This window comes from Dermochelys coriacea, chromosome 9 (genome assembly GCF_009764565.3).
Source record: "Dermochelys coriacea isolate rDerCor1 chromosome 9, rDerCor1.pri.v4, whole genome shotgun sequence".
Lineage (NCBI taxonomy): Eukaryota > Metazoa > Chordata > Testudines > Dermochelyidae > Dermochelys > Dermochelys coriacea.
In genome coordinates, this window is record NC_050076.1 from 48,602,674 (window position 1) to 48,626,075 (window position 23,402).

At 44.9% G+C, this 23,402-nt stretch overlaps 1 protein-coding gene and 1 long non-coding RNA gene across 4 annotated transcripts in view; one reads left to right on the top strand and one right to left on the bottom strand.

Annotated features, from left to right (window-relative positions):
• Positions 1-107: 107 nt before the first annotated feature.
• LOC119861144 lies at positions 108-9,388 on the top strand. The gene is made up of 2 exons (XR_005294814.2): positions 108-395; positions 1,619-9,388. It is a non-coding gene; the product is annotated as an uncharacterized LOC119861144 (long non-coding RNA).
• The window catches only part of INPP5D (inositol polyphosphate-5-phosphatase D), a 73,845-nt gene continuing 59,584 nt past the window's right edge, over positions 9,142-23,402 (bottom strand). For 2 of the 3 annotated variants that reach the window (XM_043492782.1, XM_038415751.2), the window contains 10 exons: positions 19,847-19,936; positions 18,842-18,955; positions 17,630-17,712; positions 16,554-16,641; positions 15,606-15,755; positions 14,165-14,258; positions 13,700-13,807; positions 12,830-13,102; positions 10,638-11,214; positions 9,142-10,179 (listed from right to left, as the gene is read on the bottom strand). In XM_043492782.1, coding sequence (XP_043348717.1) covers positions 10,177-10,179; positions 10,638-11,214; positions 12,830-13,102; positions 13,700-13,807; positions 14,165-14,258; positions 15,606-15,755; positions 16,554-16,641; positions 17,630-17,712; positions 18,842-18,955; positions 19,847-19,936 — 1,580 coding nt within the window. In that variant the 3' untranslated portion in view covers positions 9,142-10,176. The remainder of the gene's footprint in view (positions 10,180-10,637; positions 11,215-12,829; positions 13,103-13,699; positions 13,808-14,164; positions 14,259-15,605; positions 15,756-16,553; positions 16,642-17,629; positions 17,713-18,841; positions 18,956-19,846; positions 19,937-23,402) is intronic. The other variant, XM_038415752.2, reaches the window with a different exon arrangement.

Genomic DNA, 23,402 nt, shown 5'->3' on the forward strand with positions numbered 1-23,402 from the left:
ATGGCAAGTGAGGGGAGGGGGGGGGGGGCTCCCCGCGCCGCCATTTTAGAGGCGGTACCGATCGGCGGGCTCTCCCCGCGCCGCCATCTTGAAGGCGGCACGAAGAGAGGAAGGTCGCCGCCTTCTTGGGGGTGGCGCCGAAAGCAGCCGAGAAGGGGGGAGGGAGTTTGCACGGTGGAGAGGCTTCGCCCGTTACGGAGCCGCCCCGCCTGCTTCCTGCGGGGCTGGGCGCAGGCCCAACCGACCCCCTCAGCGCGGTGCCGCGCCTGCTGGGCAGCCCAGGCCCTGCGGGCACGCCCTGGGCCGGGCCTCCTCCTGCTGTCGCTGTGGGGCAGCGGAGAGAAGACGGACCCTCTGCCCGTGTCGCCCGTGGGCTGGAGAGGCCGGGGGTGATGGTTTGTGGTGGGGCCGCGCCGGGGGGCGGGGGGGGGGGGCTGATGTTCCACAAATAACAACACACAACTTCTATTTTAATATCCCGAGTTGTACCTTTCTAAGGCGAGGGATGTGCCCTTCCCCCACCCCCGAGCTGGGGCTGGGAAGGAAGGGGGTAGCTCCCCGGCAGCCGCAGCCCTGTAGGGGGAAAATGCTGCTGCTGCTTTCTCTGCCCGTGGCAGCCCTCCAGGTCCCAAATCCCCCCCGCCCCCTCATTCTGCCCAAGGCCACCACCTCAATTACATGTGCATCTGCTCCAGGGGCCAGGATTAGTGGAGCCCCAGCTGCGTGGCTTCACTAATTAGGTTGGTGGCCCGTCATTCTCTCATGTGCGGCTGTCCAGGCACCTACCTGCGAAGGAAATAGCCGTGGGCCACCTCATGGGGCTGGTCCGCGGGCCACAGTTTGAGAGCCTCTGGTGTAGACAATAGCCTTAGTGATCCTCCTAGTGCGGACGCAGTTATATCGTTCGACTAGCTTATTTGGCCGGGGGAACCAGTATCGGCTCTCCCACCAAAAGCACTTTTTCGCCGCTGTAAGCTGCGTCTCCACTGGGAGGGTTTGCAGCTGTAGGTATACAGGCAAAGCCTTTCTAGTATGGACCTGGCTAGGTGAGAAAGGATGGCTGATGTTGGAGGAGAAAAAAGCTAATTTAAAAAAAAAAAAATTCTCCCAACTGTCATGCAATAAAGAACTCAAATAAATAGACGGAAAAGAAGCTAGAATGAAGTACAGAGGAGATGGCATGGGTCACCTCTCTATGCTGAAGTGGCTTCTGTTATGTTAATTTAGATAGAATAAACGGGGTACAGATGTTAACATAATCCAGTTCTTGTCCAGTATTAAACAGTTAAACACAGTCTGGGATTTGTATACAGAGATCTCAGCCTGTTTCGTACCATGTCAAATACACCATCAAAAATCTTTTAAAACGTTTATTAAAGATACAGAAAAGAAAAACAGTTAAAGCATTTGAAATGTGAAGCATTAAATAAGGTTTTCATTTTAACATTTCTTGCTCCCTTTCCCTTCAGCTGGAGAGAGTTTTTAAAACGAAAACTCCCTTGTTTGACAGTCTCCTAGATGATTTCAAAAATAGTAATAACTGCCCTTTTGGGGAAAAGAAGTTAGTTAGGATGAGTTGGAACTGTTGTTATTAAAGTCTGGTCCCATTTCTTCACAGGTACTTGGGTCTCTCTGGCCCTGTCTGGTCATGCTCTCTCAGGATTAGGATGAAGAAGGCTCAGGGTCCCAGGCAATGGTGAAGCTCAGTCCAGTAGCCTTCATCTGTTCTGTAGTCCCCCCCACAGGCTTTCTCTTTAAGGACTCACAAAGGAAATGGTGGATGGAATCCCCTCATTATTTTGTGCACCAGTTAGGCCTAATATCCAGCACACCAATTTGGTTAATTAATATCTGATTCCCCTTCTTCTGTTTTTACCAGGCATTATTTCAACATAGTCTTTGAATTATATTAATGTGGCCTTTTTTTTTTTTTGAACTCACTTAGTCTCTTTGTCTGGTTCTCTTGCACCTGTTTGTAATGTTCATTATTGAAAGCAACTTGACTTATAATAATAAATGTGAATAGGAAGTATTGTAACATTTTATGATCTTTCATATACTTCACAATTGCACTCACAAACAGTAAAATTATAGACCCAATTATCACAAAGCTGCCCACTGCCAGACATTGCATGTTTATGGCAGGAATCCCGGACAAACCACAACACGGAGCTGTATAGACAGACAGGAGCAGGATTATCTGCCATTCAGCAGGATCATAGAGGAGGCTGGTGGTAGCTCACACATTTCCCTTCCATAGCCTTGGAAACAGTGGGAAGACTGAGAGTAGTTAGGGTGCTGGTGTGCCTATCATGCTGACTATTATCATCTCATTGTTTCTTTGTACCGCTGTATGTCTCTCTGGGGTAGATAATAATCCTTTTGTTCTGTGTTTGTACAGCACTTGGCCCAGTGGGCTCCTGGTCCATGATTAGGGCTACTGTGTGCTACAATAATAATGGCCCCCCACTCTAAGAGAGCAGGGACCCTACAAGTGCAATTCCACAGTGTGACCAAGATTTTCCAATATATGAGTACCTAAAGTTAAGCACATGTGTGAAGATTTAGAATCCTAAAAAAGTTAACTATTCTCTAAAAGCACGGAACAGCTCCCTCTGAAGTAATTGACTTCAGCAGCGACTACTGAATGATCAGCTCTTCTGAAAATCAGGTCCCTTCTTTAGGCTCCAAATTTGGTCACCCAGTCTTTAAAAAGCTTCGTCTATTCCTCTTGAGACTGCTCAGTTTTCATTCCTTCTGAGCATGAATCAGGCTTTATAAAGTTGGGAATTCAAGTAAACTCAAAATAAGGATATTTGAAACAATTAACAAAACTTAACCTTTCCAGCAGGCGATCTGTGAGTGATGAGAGGGCAGAAAGTCATTTGGAGCAACTACTGGTACTTCTAATTTTTAATAGGTGGTGGGGGAAAAAACCCAAACATTTCAATAAGCATGATTCAGAGTGTACAAAAATAGGTTCCCCAAGAACAAAACAAAGGCTTTGTTGTTTTTTTGCAAAGTCAAGATGTACATGACACTTTAATGGGGTTTGGATGAAATAAATAACTGCGGCATGTGTGTCATGGAACATGTGCTCCAGTTTGTTTGCTGTGACTTTCTCAGTAATTTGCATGCCTTCACATTTTATTTTTAAGCAAGATGATTAATGCATATGAAATAAGTTCATGCAAATAGTTACTGAAAATCAGTATGCTAGCTGAAGGGTTATGTGCTGAATGCTCCAAAAAGGAAAGGTTAAATGAGTGTCTCTCAAGATTCCCTGAGCCTGGCCTAGATCCACAAAGATACTTAAGTGCCTAACCCCTGATTTAGGTACCACTGTGATCCACAAAACCCCCACTTAGCTGCTGCCAACTGTGTAGTGTCTAACTTGGTGCTTAAATTTCTGCTGTAAAAGTTCCCAAGCACCTTTGTTTTGGCCTCTGGCCATGCACATGGCTGCCTCCTTCTAGGGGTCACATATCTCCTGCCTGAGCCTCAGAACAATCCAGGGTCGGGGGGGAAAATAGCATTCGGACGCCTGACTCATGTGCCGGGTCCATCCCACTGGGGTGCTCAGAGGCTGCCTAACTCCACAGCAAACTGCCAGGGGGAGGAGATAGACCCGAGGAACAGAGGGCTTTTGCCCCATCACTTAAAAGCCCTCCCTGAGCAATGCAGGGAGGGGGAGGAGAGGAGCAGGCGAGGGGGGGAATGATGACACTAGTTGTCAAGTGCTAAGAATAGGTGCAGGGCTGAACAAGACAATGGGCCAGACTACCTGCCCTCTGGGCATGTTCACGGTGGGAGGGGACAGGTATTGCAAAGAACCTCCATGCAGTACTGCTCTGGGCCAGCCACAGTGCCTGTGTTCAGAAAAGTGCAAGGACTGCTCCCTTTGCGTACCTGGGGTACACGTCACTGCAGGTGGGTCATGCCTATCTAAGCAGCCTAACCTAATTTAAAAGATGTTGCCATCCACGCACCTCTCCTGTACTCCAGGCAGCTCAGGGAGGGATTATACTTCACAAAGTCATAAACCTGCCACCCCCATGTATTAGCTGAGGTATAATGCCCCCTCTAAAGGCACAATCTGATTCCAAATGACAACTGTCCCTGCATCTAATTGCTTACAATCTAATAGCCAGACACCAAAAACTGGGTATCTAAATATGTTTTACGTGTCAAGTCAGCCTGTGGAACTTGTAGCCACAGGAGGAGGCATGCACCACAGGTGACTTTTAAAAGGACTGTATAATTGTATATTCTATAACAACATATGCAGCTGTGTAGGCTAAGGCAAGGAGGAGAATCTCATGTTTCTGGGCATAAGTTGTGCTTCACTGGCCTACAAAAGGAAAAGCATTGCAGTGTATCCTCAAACAGGTCTATTATAGGGGAGGTTTCCCCTTCCTCAGAAACTACATGCATTGGCACTTCCGCCCCCTGCTTTCTTATGTTATCTTTCTGCCTTCCATCTAAGCTAGCACTGTATCCTCCACCTTCTCCCACCCAGCCTCTCCCATTTCAACTTGAGCCTCCATTTCTTGTTCATCCTTTTGGTTTCCCTCTTTTTCGCTCTCTCTGTTGAGGACCCCTCTCACTCTTCTCCATTCTGTCAGACTGCCTCTCACTTCACTTAGGCTGCCACTACACTGCTAGCTAGGGGTGTGAATCCCAGCTTGTGTACACATATTCGCGCTAACTCATCAAGCGCAAGTATAAATAGTGCAGTTGCGGTAGCACAGATAGTGCCAGCGGTGGCACCTATGTACCTACACAGTTCAGGTGGGTTTGTACTTGGCAGGGCTAAACTGTGTCTCCGCTTCCCATGCCACCGCAGATATACTGCTATTTATCTTTGCACCAGCTCTCATTGAGTATGTCTACACAAGCTGGGACTCACTCCCACCAAGTAGTGTAGACATAATTTTAAACTCCCCTCCCTACGTTTCTTCTCCCCTTCTCTTTCCTGGCCACCTCTTCCCCCCCATTTCCTTCCTGCTCTTGAAGCATAGCACTCATTCCCCAAATGGCTACCATCTCACATGACTTTGAATGGGTCGGTAACAACAGGCTGCCATCTTTTGATGCAGGAGATTAATTTTTACTCTGTATACGCGCAGTGTCTAGCAAGTAGAGCCCAGAGCTTGGTTAGGGTCTTCAGGTACCACTGCAGTCATCATAAGCACCACCTACACATTTAGCAATATTCCATAACTTGAATAAAATCTTGATATCTTGAAATCTAGGCTTTGCAAGCACATTTACACAGCTCTGGTGGTGTCTTCGGCAGTAAGGGGTTATTGAGAATCGAGCCTTGACTACAGTTCTCTAAGTACACCTTTTGGTACAGCATCAGTCAGCACCACATTAGAATCCAGCTTGAGCCATTGCTTATAGTGTGTTCTTTTGATTGCAGCAATTGAGTTTCTTTGGGCAAAACTAGCTTTTGTTCATCTTTAGTAGCTGAAATCAAATTAAGCTAAACTGAACAGGAAATAAGCATAGCAGTAATTAAGAACAAATTCATGCACATCACATTCTAAATCAGCAGATAATTCTGCGTGGGTGAACCAACTCCTGCATTAGGTGTAACTCGCAGCTTTTGTTTTGCTGCCCTTTGGAGCTGGCGCAAAGATGAGCTGTAAATAAAATTAATAAAACAGGATAATAGCAATGAACTGAGAGCAAAGGTTCACAGCAATTTTGTACTCAGGATTCATTTTGTGTTCTGTTTCAGCATGATGTACATGGTGGAAAAATATGGTTAATTACAGTTGGACCTAAACACTTCTTCTGCCATCCGGGGTTGGACTATACCAAAATGCCTCTGTACAGTAGGAAAGTTCTAAAATGGTTCTGTTAACAGCCCTATATGAAAAAAACCTAACACAGGCAACAGAGGAAGTGGATAATGAGATTTTTTCTTATACCAAACAACTGGTATGAATAAGCAGCCAGTAATTGCTTACTTATAGAGAAAACAACATCTTGTGCCTCTGCGTCTCACACTTTCTCTACACTGGAGAAATGTGGCATGCTCAGCACCTGTTTGGAACCCTAGCACTCATGGAACATGTCCACATCCAAAATTGCTAGCAGGAATGCAAAGGTGTTCACACCACCATTGGGGTTGCAGATGTGAACAGCTGGCGTAATACGATACCATCCTAGCTGCATTTCACTGCTCATTCAGCTATATATAGTATGCAGCAAAGCCTGTGTCCTCTCTTGTACAGTTTATTAAGTATCTAACCCTGGTTGTAACAAATGTTATGCAGAACACAACTGGGAGGTAGTAGACCACACTGTAGATGGCAGCGTTACTACAGGCTGGGGGAGGCCCCCTTTACCTTGCGATATAAGCCATCCAAATGTACAATCCACCATGCTGCACCTGCTGATTCTGTAGTTTGGTTTCATGACCTAGGGAAGCAGTGGCTGTGCAAATTCTTTGAGACTCACAATAGGGACGAAGACCCTTTGAATATTAATATTGAGGGGTGGTGAGTGTGGACTTCTCAGGAGCAGATAGGGGGCAAAGAATTCTTTAAAAAAAATTTGGCATCATGCACTTTGCCTGTCCATCCTGCATAAACATCCTAGCCACAATAATCAACTAAAACTTGCACCAACACACGTGGTAGCCTCAAGTCCTTTGTCCAACATGAAGAGATTTGCAGATAGTCCTTGGTCAGCTTGGCTAGTTAAATGTCCCTGCTATTCTACATCTTGTCACACACAAATATCTGAGCAAGGTATTAATCTTGCATTGTAAAGATTATCTGAAGCCCTGAGGTTAACTGACTTGCATTAGGGCCTTAGTGAATCAAGTGGCAGAGTCAAGACCAACACTTAGCATCAGGTCATCTGGGTTCTAACCAGCATGGTTAGTATGTGGACATTGTCCACCTGCTTTTTTAATAGTGCTTAAGTCTCCCTTGGTTTATTTTTTCTTCCTAGATTCAACTCTTCCTTCTAGATGTTTTTGTACAACATTACTCTTACATGAAGGGAACAATACTGCCTTACTGTAATATTCACAATAGCTCTTGCACCTACCAACTCTCATTCTGTACTGGAGAGGTCGGGTAAGCTTGTTTTAGAGACTTTAGTCTTGGCCAAGAACCAGACTTTTAACAAATTATGGTATTCCATAATATCGCATACTGTAACTGAAAACTTGAAGCATTTCTGACAGCTGGAGCCCCATGGAAATTAGCACAATAAGGGAATGTAGCTAATTTTGAGAACTAGAAAATAAGAACTGGGTAGACTAAAGTTAGGGGAATATATTTATGGGAAATCAGTTGTTTTTTCAACAACTTGCTCCCTTCACTCACAATATATATAACAATTTAATGGGAAAATAACTGGGATAACAGCAGAGTATGGCAAAAGCAGCATATTTGGCTGGGAGGGAGTAACTCAGCTTGGTCAATAGTGACCCCTCTTAGAAATGAGTAGCTTTTGTGGATCAGCTTCTGGAGTCCTATTTAGTTCAGAAGGATAGCAGGATGGAAGCAATGGAGGACATTTTCAGGGCTCTAGACAAGATGGGGAGAGAAGACATGAAAAGAATCACCACAGTACTAGGGTTTGTGAAATTCATATCTGTTTCCTTTTTAGATGTAGGATGAGTACTTGGAAAGAGTCCCAGTTAGTTTATTGAGGCTGTGTCCTAAGAGCAGTTGACCTTGTCACACAGATAAAAGTAGAATGGCTCCTCTTCCTGCCAGGAGCTGCTCCTCACTGGTAGTCTACCTTGCCCATATTTCTACCATCTCTCCTGTGGAGCTCTGAAGATCCATTTCCCCTTGCTTTAACACTCCCTTGCCCACACACAACTATACTGCAGCTGCCATCATTCCAGCCAAAGAGGAAAAGTAGATGGGACTCCCTACAGAACCTTGCTGATGGCCCTTATCTAATTTCAGGAGCCAGTGATTAGTGGAGAGAGTTTTCTCCTCAGGCTTGGTGCACAGCCTCACCTTGTCTTTGGTTCTTTGCTTCATTGGAGGTTTGACCTGCCATTCCAGATCCAAGTACTGAGTTGGTCCCACCCACTTTCATCTATAGAGGCAGCATATGCAAAATTTTTCACTGGTACCAAATTCCAGCATTGAAAGTATCCAGATGCTGTGCTGCTTATAAAGATATCTCCACATGGAGAGGCTAGTTTTACTCTATCTCGGTATTTCATTTTCTTTAATATGTGAAGTGACTTTTTTAGGCTCTAGTGTGAGGTCTCACTGGGAAAACACTAACACTCTGTACAAAGCTTTGTCTGTTGGCTCACTGCTCATTATCAATGGGTAAAAGCTTTTAGTAGAAAATCTAGCAGACGTCCCCATCCCCCCACATACACTGATGCACCTTGGTTTTCAATACGAAAATGATTTTCACTCTTCATATTAAACAATAAAATCACTACTTCAAGCAGGGTAATTCCAAGGCAGTGCCAGGAGTTGTACGAATTCCCCAGAGTCTGAAATGGAGAAGTGAAACGCTCCCGAGAGAAAAAAATGCCATGTCCATTGAATCCTCCAACAAAGTTCTTGGTTTCTACAGGGAAGACCCTGTTAAATAAACAAAGAGGAGAGTTGAAAAAAATTGTGAGTGTAGGGGAGCAGGTGCTTCACAGAAAACGTATACACTGTAGAGAAATCAGTCCTGGGAAGAATTTTGTATGCATGGACCGCTCCCCCCCATCCACCTCCCCAGATCTGTGCTAGGCCTGGGCTGCTTGAGGAAAATGCAGACCTATCTTTCAGCAAGTCCCATTGCCACCAATTAAGCATGAATGTAGATTGGGTTCAAGCATTTTTACCACAGTCATAAAACCTGTTCTTCAAAAAAACCTGAGTCCTATGCACACAAGTACAGCTGCATTGCTACTGGGGGGAATCACCCTAATGCAGATGCTTTGTAGAGGAGAGGAGAGGATAAGAAATCAACAATATCAGATCTTCCAAGTTATTCCTTTCTGGCCTTCCTGGTGCATTTGATCTTTTCTAGAGTCTCAAAATAAGTGACTCTGGGCAGGGACTATTTTTATTTAGTGAGCTGTACAGAACTGACCTAATACAAAGTAAACAAGACAGGTGACAATAACTCTAAATTTTCAATAAGGGATGGTTAGAAATCTGTCTAATTTTTATTTTTTTTAGTAATGAACAGGGAATAGTAGCAAGGATCAAGTCACAAATAGGCCCAGCGTCACTGTAAACCATTGCACTAGTACTTAACATGGATATAGAAATTACAAATATATTAACATGATTAGTTCTCAGGCAATTATCAAAAATACAATAAGGTCAGCATGAATCTAATAGGATGCTACTAAACCAAATGTCCTTCAAAGCAGAGTGACTCCCCTGAATGGCTGGAATGACTGATTTCCCCTCAGGTCTACATTTATAGACCAGATGTGGGCCCAATCTACCGCTCCCATTCCTGCATGTAGTTCTGCCCTTTCACTCTTGGGATGTTTTTGTGAAGGAGGAACAGCACTAGTTGCTAAAAACATGAGCTGCAGTGCCAGGGAACAAATTCTCATAATCTCCATGGATGCCTGTATCTGGTGGATGCCTGTACACAGCTTGGGGTTCCCACAAGAGACAAGGCCGAAACCCTATATGGTATGACACTCTTCAACAACTCTTTCCCAGCCTCCCCCGACTCCTTGCTCCATTGGGGTGACCTATCTGGGAGCTGTACTGCTTTCAAGATGTTTCCTTTGGAGTAACTATCACTCAGGATTGGGATTTTAGAACTTGAGATAAATGTTTTAGTTTGTTTGTGCAGGGGGCTCTTTCCATCCACCCACCCCATGTCTATGTCCTTATGTCTTTCCTCTTCTCCAAAAGAGTACTGAGGTATTTAACTCCTTGCCTCCTAGATTAAGTACCAAAGTGACACTGCAGAAGGCTAACTGGGAACCTTGTCCTCTTGCATTTGTCATTGTTGTCCTGTCTCTTCTTCATCTGAACAATTTGTGCTAAATTTCTCAGCTAGAAGACATTTATAATAATAAAGAGAGAGACACTCTCAAAAATAAAATGCTTCAGTGCTTTCAACACCAGACCAGAGGATAGTAATGTGAACAAAGTGGTAATCTTGTTTCTTCTCTTTAGGGTTCCTCTCAGGATGCCATCTACCATGTTGCAGTCACTGTAGAGACAAGAAAAGACACCAGTCCCTCAGCTTATCTACTGCTGCCTCTATATACTGGATAATTTACCAGAGACATGGGCAGACATAGCTCATAGGGCAAAACTCAAAGGATGGTCCAATTAAAGAAATGTACTTAGATGGAACTTTATTTATTTTTTCAAGTGGAACCTTGATGTGTATTTCTGGACAACAGCACTGCCTAAATTGGTAAGTATTTTCAATTGATCAGTACCTTGACCCCTTTTTTATTAACCTGGCAAAGCAAAATTACCCTTGAACTATACATAGTCCAAGTTTTGATCTTCTGGAGTAAAGCAATTTGAGTTAGGTGAGCACTAAAGCATCTGAAGTTTTTGCCCAGCATACCTGGTTCAAACAGTGTGAAAGTAATTACAGTATCATGTGAAACTAATACACCTTCTCCCCCATCCCTCCAACTCCCACAAGCAACATACCGGTGTGGCTGTCCTACCAACTGGCCCCTCTTCGGTTCGATGCTTTCCCTGATGAGGGAGCTCTGAACTCTCCCGGTAGTCTCGGCCCTTGGTAGTCTGCATGTCTAGTACTGCCCGGCTCTTTGTAGGAAGAGGTGGTTTGCTGAACTGTTTCTGACTGCTTGGACCTACTTCAGACCTTGAGGGCTTGACTGGTTTTTTCAGTGGTGCTGGATTTTCTAAGGAGGCAGTGGGCTTCTGCTTGCCGTGAGCCTTTTCATTTATAGTCTTTTCCTCAGATTGGCTGGAGCAGGTGTAGGACCGGAATCTGGGTGTGGAGGTCAGGAAAGGAGGGGATGGCTGTTTGTTGGAAGACTTGCTGCTGTCAGCATCTTGCGGCTTAATGAGAAGGGAGCTATGATTCAGAATAACTGGGTGCTCCTTTCGCAAGATTGCGGTGTAGTCTTGTTCCTTCTTGGATGCCACCTTCCCCTTAGAGCTCATGGCACCGTACAGTGGGTTGTCAAACATCTCGGGCTTCTGCTGAACTTCCTCTTGAAGTAAAGGCTCTGCCACACTTTTTCCCATGTCAGCTGGCCTACAACCGTCAAGGCAAAATGAAAATGACAGGTGTAATTAGGAGTGGTCAGTGAGTGACTTAAAGAAGGGAGAGTGAATAGAAAAGTGACCATGAGAGAACGACGCTGGCTGTGCAGAGGGAAAAAGGAGGTGCAAGGAGATAACAGAATACCGGTCAAACCAGTGGGGACAGAACAGAATGTTGCAGATTTTTTGCTTTGTATAAGCTTTATTGATAGGAGAGCTGAGGATGGGTAGGCATGGTGCTGGGTAAACTCCCCCCAGAGCTCAGTCCTGACAATACTTAGTTTCTTTTTAAACAGAGATTAGCAACAGAGCCCAATTGTGTGAAGTGCTGTGATGGTTTTGAGAAGAGCACCATTGTGATTGAATTAATAGATCTCTTCACTTATGGCGGAGGGGATTGGAATGGAGGTCTCTAGAATGTTAGCATAAGAACTCCCACCACACCAGTGTCACAGTTAGGCCATTACAACCAATCTCCTCTTTCTACCAATGCCAGGTGGTTCAGGGGAAGGAATAAAGCATCCCTTGAAGCACCCAGCTGAACAGTATCTAAGAACTGTGTATTTCAGGGGTGAGAGGGTTACTTTGTGTTCAGTGGAGCCTGCAACCCCTTGAATTAAAACTAACGGAAACCTCACGCCTGACTGAGAGTTGCTGTAGAACGTGATCAGTGAGATTCTGTGGGTGCTGCACTGGTGAGGCTTTCACCAGGTAATCACATGACAGCTTGAACACTCAAATGACAACTCTGCTCTTGTTGGACAGAGTGGAATGGGGGGGGATGAATGGCACATGTTCAAGGGAGATTGCAAATGAGCTCCATTCCTCACACCGCATACCTTTCAATTCTGTGCATGGCAGTGGAGCGTTGGGGAAAGGCAAGGGAAGAAGCAGTAAGGAGAGTACCATGGAAGAGGGGGCCAGTGCTTGGGATGGAGGCTCCGGTTAACTCCATTTCTGTAGAGTGGCAAAGGGGTTTACTAGGAAACTGCACTCCAGTCTCAGATAAAAACTCATCACAATGGCTCCATTAGAAGAAATGGAACGAGGACGGGGGTTACATGGGTGCAGTATAACCTAATCACCAAGAAGCTTGGCAAACAAGGAATATATATGATGGATAGATTTAAATTCTGTATCAAGACTGGTGATTACTCTGACACCTGGGCACTAAATTCTGAAACAAACTAGAATTGGCTGAGCTGCACAGAAGTGCAGCCGAAAGCATGGCATGCAAATACGAGGGTGCGCTCCATCTGCCAGATGGAAGGGGGCTATCCTACACTCTCCCCTTCACTTCTGGGTGGCTAGGGGGAGTTCTCCACCCTTTCTTTCCCCTCTCCTCACAATCGAGGTTGGGAAGGAATTACCCATGGAGCTTTGACTTTGGACTGTAGCACATGCCTGAGGAGTTGTACTAGTTTCCCTTAGCACGTGCAGGGCCAGCACCCATCTCACTCAACTTCTCTTTCTGCCTCTAGAGGTCAAGGGGCAATCAAGTAACTCACTGCACCTCCAACCCACCACACAGATAACAAAACCGTGACTGTGCTGGGATGGGGAATGGGGGAGACCAGCAGAGCATCAGTGCCAGGGCAAAGACTCACACATGCTCTTGTCTCCTGGGGCCAGAACTTCGGTTTGTTGTAGGCTGAATGGATGGTTTTGGAGACAGGGGGGACTGGGAGCAAGGCGTAGAGGTAGACTCCCACTGTCCCATCACAGGGGCGTTCTCTTTAGGCTGCTGGTCATAGGTCCAGAAGGCAGGTGGCTGGTCTGATGAAGGGCTCTGCTTAAGCTGGCCGGATGCAGAGAGTTGCTGAGAGAAAGCGACCACCCCCATATAGTTGGGATTGCTGATGTCCGTGGGGGTGGAGCTGCTGAAAAAAGGGAATGATCAGAGGAAAATACACAGTTCCCTTCCCAAAGCTCTCATGAACAGACAGCTACTAAGGAAAGAGCTTAATGCCCATTGACTGGGACCATTTCTTTTTTAGGAGGAGAAGATAATGTGGGAGTCTTGTTGGCTGCTCCCTTCCCAGGACTTCTACAGAGGGGGCTGCCAGGTCAGGGTCATCACTCACCCCTCAACTCACCCCCCAATAGGCTCCTGTGGTGTGAAGTAGTCCATGCACTGCTCTGTAGCTGCTTATAGGGCCCAGAAGCCTTTGGAAGGCTGGCAGCTGCAACAGCGATATACAAAGTAATGAGCAGATCATAATGCTGCATAGCAGTGTGCAGGCTAGTGCCATGCTACTGCATTCAGAGCACAGAAATCTGGCCTATTTCTAAGGACTGGGAGGGGAAGGCAGCCAACTGCCTAGATAGAAGATGGGTCCTGTGAAATGTATAAACTGAAGCAGTAAGACCTCCTTCCTTGGAGTCAATCTGAAGCATCCAGTGACTTGCTGGGAAAGGCTGGCAGTCTGAGTTCAGCTCCCATGCCCAAGCCGGCAGAGTTAAAGTAGCGAGGTTACCGTAACATGTCATCCTTGCCCTGTGCATCTGGAGGAGAGGAAGCGTTTCCCCGAAAGCGAGCAACAGCTGCTGCTTCTTTAGCCATCAGGTGAGTAGATTTTGATTTTCTGTTGGGAGGAAAGGGCCCTTTTTAGGACAAGGACAGGACCACAGCCTAATGAATCCACTGTTTGTCATGTACTGCCTTGTCAGCTTATCCCTGGATCCACTCTCCTGTGCACAGAAGCCTACCATCATCTGATTCCTTTACTTGGAAAGACAAGGGAGGAGATCTTGACCCTGTAGCTGTTACCAGCAAAACCGAGAAGACTGGTAGTTGTAAGGGGGACAGAAGCAGCTGTCTAGCTCCTACCAGATCTGTTTTGTAATACACTCACAACCTCCACCGAGAGCCACTCCTGCACTTAGCTCTGAACTGCAGGCAGTCCGCTTCTGGGGGTCTGAATTATCTGTTGGCTCTTTACCTGATAGATTGCTCCGTCTCTTTGGTGAGATCCAGGCTGCTGATGCCCTTTGGTTTCTGCCCAGCAGTCTCATCCCGTTCAATCTTCACAAAGTCTGGAGACAAAGAAAAGGCATGAAAGAGCACTTGAGTGGGTCATAGCCTCAGCTTACAACTTCAAATCTTAGGGCTCTGAGCTATGCTGTATCTAGCTAGATGTCTTAGCCTATCAGAATGTCAGTGCATAGACAGGACAAGGAAGGAAGGAGGTCTTCCAAAAGGAAGCTGTGCTGTCTTATCCAGTCAGGATCAGATGGCCAGGACATACGTCTTCTTAGATTTTAAATAGTGCAGCTATTATTACTGTAACACCATTAATGCACATCGTGCTTTCCTGATAAGTAGAAGACAAAAGTGTCTGCCCCAAAACACTTGCAACCAAAGGCCCTGATCCTAGACACACACATGCATCTGCATAATTTTACTCACAGTGATAATTCCAGTGAATTTAGTAGGACTCCTGATGTGTAAAATGAAGCATGTGCATACATGTGTTCTACCTCGGAGGGGTGCTGGGAGAATTAAACAATGTTTGTAAAGGGCTTTCAAAATGTAAAATCCTACAGCAGCAGGCGTTTGAGGATGATGAATGTTTAGCAGCATCTCTTTTCTCCAATGGTTGGCTTGAGCATACTACTATTGTCACACAATATAAATGATTGAGCCTTTGTGGCTGCTGCTACCTACTTTGTTATTATGGTTTTGAAGCATGAGCCTGCGTGTTAGTTTCTCCTGAGCAGAGATCAATGGTAATTCATTCCTAGGAATGGAATTTAATATCTTTCTATCCTCTTTAGAGACTGCAGTAGCCACATTCTGGGCATGGCAGGTGTCTAGTTGTGCTGCACTACAGACATTCAAAGTGCAGTTTTTATTATTAATGAAAATACATGGTAACTTCTGTGTTCTGAAGCGTGCTGCTGTAGAATTAAGAGATCAATACACAGCAAGCTAGAAAAGGAGGTTAATTTTCCTTTAGTTGAGCAATTGCAGTTTGAGAGTCCTTAGTGCCCTTTTCCGTGTACCTACAGGTATCTGGACCAGAAGCAAATCTGTCTCCCTGTTATACAGCCATCACAAGTGGAAAAGCAGTAATATAATTCAACAAAGTCTGCATTAGTGCAAGACAGATAGAGGGCTCCCTCAGTCTGTTAATTCACATACAGAAGGAAGAGGAGGACCTGACTGTGATGGCTGTGTTTTTCTGGAATTGCTCAAATACAGTCCCTAGGAAGAGACTGATCATCTTTGGATCCCAAGGGCCACCATTGAAAGCTATTGGCTGTTATGAACTAAAAAATGCCGCTAAAATAAGCTCCAGTTCTTTGACAGGAATCAGATCAGGCCCTTCTGGATCAGATTGCAGTAATCTAGAGTGATCCCTCCAAGGGCCAGGCTCTTACCATACAGTTTCTCTCTCTGCTTTCCTTGCGATGTCTGTAACTTGATTTCACCTTGGAAGACCCCTGTTTTCTCTCCATGGTGCGTTAGCACAGTATGGAAGGGGACTAGCGATTCTGTAGCTTCTATTCTCAGGGCAATGCAGCCCTCACCTAGAAGATAGAAGGAAGCCTGGAGCTGAGCAATGACTAGCATTGTCTCTCTCTGTCACTTCAATCATCTATTATCTCTGTACAAACAGAACAAAGGGACCTTCAAACGTGACTGGGAAGAGAATCTCTGCTTTAAATCATAATATGGATTGTGTGATATCTGAAAACTCAGGGGGGTAAGGAGCATTCACTTCCCTTTCTCAGGCACTAGATAAGGATTTGTACAGGACACTTCAGACACCATTAATGACTTTGGCTCTCTGAGCTTCCATTATTGTTCAGAACAGTTTGTGACCCTCGTCTGAACTAAGTGGATGCCAACAAAGGGCCTCTCTCCAAGTCAGGACTGCACTCCTTTGGCTCAGCAGAGTGTGATAGTGAATTTGGCTGAGCATTGATAGTGAATTTCTCTCAGGCCCTGGAAAAAGTGGTCTCTTATCCATCAGATATGGAGTATGCAAGTAAAGCAGTATTTACTAGTCCTGGATAAAACCAATATGACAGAGAATGAGCTCAGCTCTAATCCCAGCAGGGCACATTTCCTTTAAACCCCTGTCATTTTCAGGCTGATCCAGTTTGCACAGATGATGTCTAAAGTGCTGAGTCTTTTAATCCTCATTAGCACAGAAAGTTGCACATGGCTTGCATGTCATATGTATTAAGCTCTACATCAGAATACAGAGCACCATAACACCTCCAGGCTGTAATAATTACTGCCGTTATCTCCCACTCTTCCGGTGATTTGGAACAATCTAAGGAGAGCTTGACTCATACCCTGCGTTAGAACTAGGCACTTACCATACGATTCATCACTGTCTGAAGACTTGATGCTAATCAGGATGTGCTGGTCCAGCAGGTACTCCGGGTCTGAAATAATCGGAGTCAGCTGCAAGGACAAGCCCACGGGGTCAATATAGTAGAGAGGAAAGCACACAGAAATAAAGTTTGCCCTTTGTACCTGGGCCTAGACTGAGCAAGGCTCAACCAGACAGGGCCCTGAAGATTCCTGCCAATTTAATGCACAACCCAGCTCTCTTCAATGATGTTTGAAGATTGAACACAAGCCATTTCTAAAGTACCCCCTTCCCAATCCCAGCTGGGAGGCTGCACATCAGACATTTACACCCAGCACGACTGTAGTACTTCCTTTTGACTGAAAATCCCCAGGCGGAAGTGATTTGGAACCTAATTTCAATCTGCTCCACACTATGTGGCTATCACTCTGTTCACTTACTTTAAGATCATGGGGGTTGCCCTCCAAGGCCCTGCAGAGCATTCCCCAAACTACCTGGCCAGGCCAGCCTTTCTGAACCCAGCAGTTCTCCTCTTGGATTATCCACAAGGGTAATTCAAGGCTCAGTCTTGCCCAGTCGAAAAGTGCCACTGCTGCAGCTTCTCCAGCCCCTGCCAGTGCAAGGAGCAGAACAGCGACTAGCCCAATAACTGAATTTGGGTCTCTGACAATAGCACAGAATACTAGTGCTAGCCCTTTGATGGTCCTTTGAACATAGGCTTGCCCTCTGGTTTAGAAACAGGTAAATATTTTCTACTATATGCACCTTATTTTTTTTAAGAGGCCATTTCCTCCCTGTGTTGGTAAGAGTTCCACATTGGAAGAGTGGCGCATTTAACCTGCGCTGAACAAAGCACTTTCCCAATCCGAGTGCCTGGGCCTTTTTCAAGGATACCAACAACCACCACTGATTAGCAGGACAAAGAAAACATGGAAACTGTTAATCTTCATGCTGCTTTCCAAAACAGAGCCTAGCCCTTGAAACCAATTTTTATATAAACAAAAGGTTTGGTTGCTGTTTATCAAACATGCAGGCAGAAGATTTCTCTGAAATGGGTGTGAAAAAATATTTTCCACTTACCTTAGGAAGGGCCTCAATGAACTTCACCACCAGTTCCCCTTCATTCCCAACCTCATTTTCCCCTTCCTGGCTCTTCACAAAGGCTGCAAAAAGTGATGCAAAAGGAGATTGTTGGCCAGGCAAGAAAGAGACCCCCACAGCAAGACCTCAGTAGCAAAGATGCCTTCAGATGCTGGATCCCAAAAGGACCTGCTATGATTTTTCCTCTTTGGACACAAGATTTTGAAAGCTCTGGGTTGCTTGTGGGCTGGACCTTGAGGGAATGCTTCCCTAGTAAATTTTCAAATGACCTTACTGTGTAATCGTTAAGTGATTTTATTTTACAGTCAAACTTGGCATTAAAAGACTCAGTACAGGCATGGACAGGAAAGTAAGAACATGACAGCTCTTCCCACACCACTCAAGATAGCACACTTTTGAAATTCTAATTTAAGCCTGGTAATACGCTGTTTCCATAGAAATTTATGCAAATTTTGATGCAGCCAAAAAATAATCTTTTCTGGAACTGTCTTTGACACAGCTCTCTGACATGAGGATAATGTGATGAAGCATACAGTAGAGGCATGCTGTCCCACTTACAGGACTGGCCCTGTGATGGGGAATAGCGTAACAAACACAGCATGGGCGTGTGGTCTCACATTACATACACAGCTGAGACTACAACCTTGTAGCTGTGGAATACAGGATACAATTTTCAGCACTGAAATGCAGAACTATTCACAGAATCATCTCAGTGGAGTTCCTTTCACTTTCATTTGATCCTCCCATTTATTCTGTTAAAACCATAGGAACCAATTAATTAATTTTTACTGAGAGTAGCACAAATATTAGTCCCTTTATTCTGAAAGCATACCATTACTTACAGCAGCATGATTTGAAAAGTAATCAATGGAGTGTTCGCTAAGCAAAGATTTTCCTATCTGACAAGCGAGAACACCAAAGTTCTCTCATTAAGAGAGATGAGCAGATTTCCAAATAAGACTGAAGAAAGAGAACAAGGAACATTATTACAGCTATATGGCTGCATTGCTCAGATTTTGTCAGTAACAATATAGAGCGACATACAAATCACAACATACCCCTCCCCCTCTCTGCAGTCACACTAATAACCTACTCGGCTCGTTTATTTTGATCAAAGTGAGAGGAAGGAAGCTGATCAAAATAAGCAGAGAACGTTGTAAGGAACAGAGGAGGAGACAGGGAGAACGTTACTTTCTAAGCAGCTGGAGTGGAACTCAATGTAGAATTTGGTCTGGGACTTGGTCTTCAGAGTGGCACAGCAGTGCAGGAATTCTATCTGCCCCTGGGACTCTGTGTACTTGGAATCTAGAAAAGGGAAGGACGCCCATTCAGTTCCAAAAGAACACTAACGATTGCACATTTTCAACGACAGGTTTCAGAGTAGCAGCCGTGTTAGTCTGTATTCGCAAAAAGAAAAGGAGGACTTGTGGCACCTTAGAGACTAACAAATTTATTTGAGCATAAGCTTTCGTGAGCTACAGTTCACTTCATCGGATGCATTCAGTGGAAAATACACTGGGGAGATTTATATACACAGAGAACGTGAAACAATGGGTGTTACCATACATACTGTAAGGAGAGTGATCACTTAAGATGAGCTATTACCAGCGGGGAGGGAGGGGGGAGAGGAAGAAAATCTTTTGTAGTGATAATCAAGGTGGGCCATTTCCAGCAGTTGACAAGAACATCTGAGGAACAGTGGGGGGGGGGGAATAACATGGGGAAATAGTTTTACTTTGTGTAATGACCCATCCACTCCCAGAGTCATTACACAAAATAAAACTATTTCCCCATATTATTCCCCCCCCCACCGCACTGTTGCTCAGACGTTCTTGTCAACTGCTGAAAATGGCCCACCTTGATTATCACTACAAAAGGTTTTCTTCCTCTCCCCCGCCCCTCCTGCTGGTAATAGCTCATCTTAAGTGATCACTCTCCTTACAGTGTGTATGATAAAACCCATTGTTTCATGTTCTCTGTGTATATAAATCTCCCCACTGTATTTTCCACTGAATGCATCCGATGAAGTGAGCTGTAGCTCACGAAAGCTTATGCTCAAATAAATTTGTTAGTCTCTAAGGTGCCACAAGTACTCCATTTTCAACAAGACTCTCTCAGAGCCAGGTTTCTTGTTCAATGTATGCAACACATTTATATAAATCTACATATTTCTTGTATGCTCCTACCCTTACTAACCATTCTTTGAAACAAACTGTGAGGTGACCCCAACTTGAAATGTAGCAAAGACAGGGCTGTGGTCACTGGTCATGATATCACTGGTGCAGCCTGCCAACGAGAGGGGAAAGACAGTTAATGCCACGGGTTTCTGTTCTGACCGAAAGAGATGACTGTAATATAATCGTCATTCAGTAGCTTGCCAGAAAAACATAATTGTGTCACTGTTGTAACGGTCTCTTCTAATCTATGGTATTTCTAAGTCTCCTCATCTTGGAATCTAGGCATCAAACACAGTGATGTAAACCAGTGGTGTGCAAACTGGGGGATGGAGGGAGGGGCACAAAAGGTTCTCTTGGGGAGCACGAAGAAATTGGGATCCTGCAGGTTCCACAGCACCCACTGCCATAATAGTGGGAGTGGGATAAAAATAGAGTGGATATTGCGGGGACAAGACTGTAGCAGGATTAAAAAAATAGTCCTCCTGCATTGCAAACAACATGAATGTCCCAGCCAGCAGCCACCACTCTCCAGCCGCCCAGCTCTGAAGGCAGTGCCACCACCAGCAGCAGGGCAGAAATAAGAGTGGCAATGCTGGTCAGCATTGTCCTGATAAAATGTGTGTTATACGATTTCCCTCCATGATGTTATTAACACATGTTCCAAACTCCACAGCCCTGCCCAAACTGAGGTTGGCAAACAGGTCTCTCCTAGACAAAGGAATGTTTGCTTGCCTTAATTTGCATTTAAGCAGTAAACAGAGTCATCAAGTGGGGATGGAAACAAAGAAAGCTCAAACAGGTGAGAAAAAGCCAGCAGGGAATATCCTTCTACATAGATTCTGTCTCCTAGTTCCCAGCTAGAAATGTTTTCAAGAGGGAGACTGAAATGATAAAAAAGAGGGGCAAACACCCCAAGGGACCTCTCTCTCTCCTCCTGCCCATTGCATTCACTGCACCTGACATGACAAAGGAAGCATTAGTTGGACTCTGGGTGAGCAGTCCTGACCTACAGGGTTTGGTCAGTAAGACTGCTGAAAGCATGTGGTGAGAAACTTTGCTTGAATCTGATATAGTTTGTTATATTAGGCATTAGTAAATGTTTTATCTTTAATTTTCTTGTAACCATTTCTGACTTTTATGCCTCATTACTTCTACTTTCTTAAAATCTCTCTTCATAGTTTATAAACTTATTTTACTGTTTTCTCTAATTTAGTGTGTTTAAATTGAAGTGTCTGAATAACTATTTGAGATAATGAGCTGGCGTATTATTCCCTTTAAGGAATAATGGACTTACAATATTTTGTATTGTCCAGGAGAGGATTGTGTAGTACAGGACATACATTTCGGGGGGAAATCTAGGACTGGGGGTGTGTTGGGGTATAACCTGCTGTATAACCAAGTCTGGTAAGGGCCACAGTGTAACCCCTCTATGGCTGGCAGGCTGTCGCTATACACAGATACCCAGGGTGTAGCCTGTATGCTGGAAGGCTCTTTGTGAGTGGACCTGGTGGGAGCTAGTTCATCAAGGCATTGTAAGGCATCCAAAGTTGCAGGGCAGGGGTAACACAGCTGCTCATTAGTCTGGATTGTACCCTAGTATATCACAGTATCCCTGGCTCATCTTTGCAATATAAGCAGCACACTTGAAGAGTAAATCTAATGAGGAAGCAAATGGTGTAGGAATACAGCTCTGTTATTCCCCATTAGAGAACAATTCATGGCAAGGGATTCTGAACCGGATGTACTACACCTGTCTGTAGCTGAGGGGTGTTGGCTTGATGTTCTTAGGTTACACTGACATCCAGAAAATACAGTAGATGGAACACAAGGAGCCCAGATGCCAATTTTTCCAAAGTAACTTCATTTCCCAAAGCCACACACTGAATTATCTGCGTATAATTTGCCCTCATGGTCACACCAGCCCATTTTGTCAGATAAGATTTCTGAGCACGTCTTCGTCTCATCTGCATGGAGAGTATATTAGCACTGTACTCAGATGGTTGCATCTGGGTGTGATCAATGAGACCCCAGTGCCCAATATCCAGGGGGTTTTAAGGGCTCTTCTGGGATGCCCTTCATTTCTCCCCATACCACAGTGAACCTTGTTCTAGCCAAGAAAGGGTAAAGGTAGCTCTCTTGGAAGCCCATCAGCCCTACTGTTAGCATCAGCTGAGGGAGGAATTCAAGAGTGATGTAAGGAACTCCCCTGCGTTGGTGTGGGGGATGCTGGAGTTGAGTCTACTGAGTGGAAATACAATATGCTGGCAGTAGACACAAGATTGGGCTGGACTAGTTTTTAATGACTTTTGAGAGACTCATGAAAGTTGCCAGATCGATAGCACTGGAAAGTGAACTCCTCTGCTGTCCACAGGACTGGCACAGCACGGGCAGAGGCAACGCAGGCTTCCCCACAAGCTAGTGGGTCAGATTCTCAGCTGCTGCAAATCACCATCATTCCACTAACTTCACTGGAGCAAGGCTGATTTCCCGAGGGGAGGATCTGGCCCTCTGTATTTTAGCCAGGCTCTGGAAGCCCCACTTGTAGAGAAGAAAGGTAGTTCGGTCTCCAAGACCATTCAGTGGGTAGATTGCTGGGACTGCTAGTTGGCATGGGATTTACTCTGAAGTAGGTGCCTATCAAAGAATTGGATCAAGACAATCAAACACATTTCACACTGCATTCTGTCCAGGTGGGCTTCTTTGCTGCAAACCGGCCCACTCAGACAATGTCCATAACGGTCTGGCATCAACAAGTATGGAGATCCTGCTGGTACCAGTGCTGAAAACCCTGGCTTGTTACTGCCAAGAGATTAAGGGTGTAGACTGGGATAAAATACAGTATGGTTTCACAAGAGGTAGATTGTGCCAGGCCAACCTGATCTCTTTCTTTGAGATGATAACTGATTTTCCAGACAAAGAAAAGGTAATAGATCTAACCTATCTGGATTCAGTAAAGCATTTGATATAGTTCCACATGGGAAATTATTAGTTAAATTGGAGAAGATGGGGATTAATATGAGAATTCAAAGTTGGGTAAGGAACTGGTTAAAGGGAGGACTACAATGGGTCATGCTGAAAGGTGAACTGTCAGGCTGGAGGGAAGTTACTAGCCTTGGAACCAATCTTATTTAACATTTTCATTAATGACTATGGCAGAAAAAGTGGAAGTGTGCTAGTAAAATCTGCAGATGACACAAAGCTGGGACGTATTGCCAGTATGAAGGAGGGCTGGAATATCATACAAGATTTAGACAACCTTGAAAACTGGAGTAATAGAAATGTGATGAAATTTAATAGTGCAAAGGAGAAGGTCATGCACTTAGGGACTAACAACATGAATTTTGCTATAAGCTGGGAATATATCAGTTGGGAGCAAAAGAGGAGGAGAAAGACCTAGGTGTATTGGTTGATCACAGGATGGCTATGAGTAATCAATGTGAAGTGGCTATGAAAAAGGCTAATGCAATCCTAGGATGCATCAGGTGAGGTATTTCCAGTAGAGACAGGGAAGTGTCAGGACCATTATACAAGGCCCTAGTGAGAACTCACCTGGAATACTGTGTGCAATTCTGGTC